The 339-nt window shown below is 61.7% G+C and overlaps 1 protein-coding gene across 1 annotated transcript in view; it reads left to right on the top strand.

The window, feature by feature from the left end:
• The window catches only part of EMH_0059160 (uncharacterized protein), a gene marked incomplete at both ends in the record, with an annotated part of 5,070 nt that overhangs the window by 2,990 nt on the left and 1,741 nt on the right, over nucleotides 1-339 (top strand). The window contains one exon of the mRNA XM_013497651.1: nucleotides 1-337. Within this exon, the coding sequence (XP_013353105.1) occupies nucleotides 1-337 (337 nt within the window). The remainder of the gene's footprint in view (nucleotides 338-339) is intronic.

Consider the following 339-nt stretch of genomic DNA (forward strand, 5'->3'; position numbering starts at 1 on the left):
CAGGAGGAGCAGCAGCAGCAGCACGAAGGGGATGGGCGGTGCTCATCGATCGATACAGAAGAAAGCCAACCCAGGAACACTGCAGCAGCAGAAGCAGCTCAGCCTCTGCAGCAGAGCAGCAGGCAGCAAACAGCAATAGAAGCAGCTGCAGCAGCAGCAGTAGCTGCAGCAGCAGCAGCAGCAGCAGAAGCAGCAGGTCACCCTGGTGCGGCCGCTGTACAGCAGCAGCTGCAGCAGAGGCAGCAGCAGCAGCAGCAGCTACTGCTGCAGCAGCAGCAGCAGCAGCAGCAGCAGCAGCATCGCAGGACACAGCAGCGACAGTCTGCCCCTGTGCAGATC

Source organism: Eimeria mitis, genomic scaffold (genome assembly GCF_000499745.2).
Source record: "Eimeria mitis Houghton genomic scaffold, Emh_scaff2825, whole genome shotgun sequence".
Classification (NCBI taxonomy): Eukaryota; Apicomplexa; class Conoidasida; order Eucoccidiorida; family Eimeriidae; genus Eimeria; species Eimeria mitis.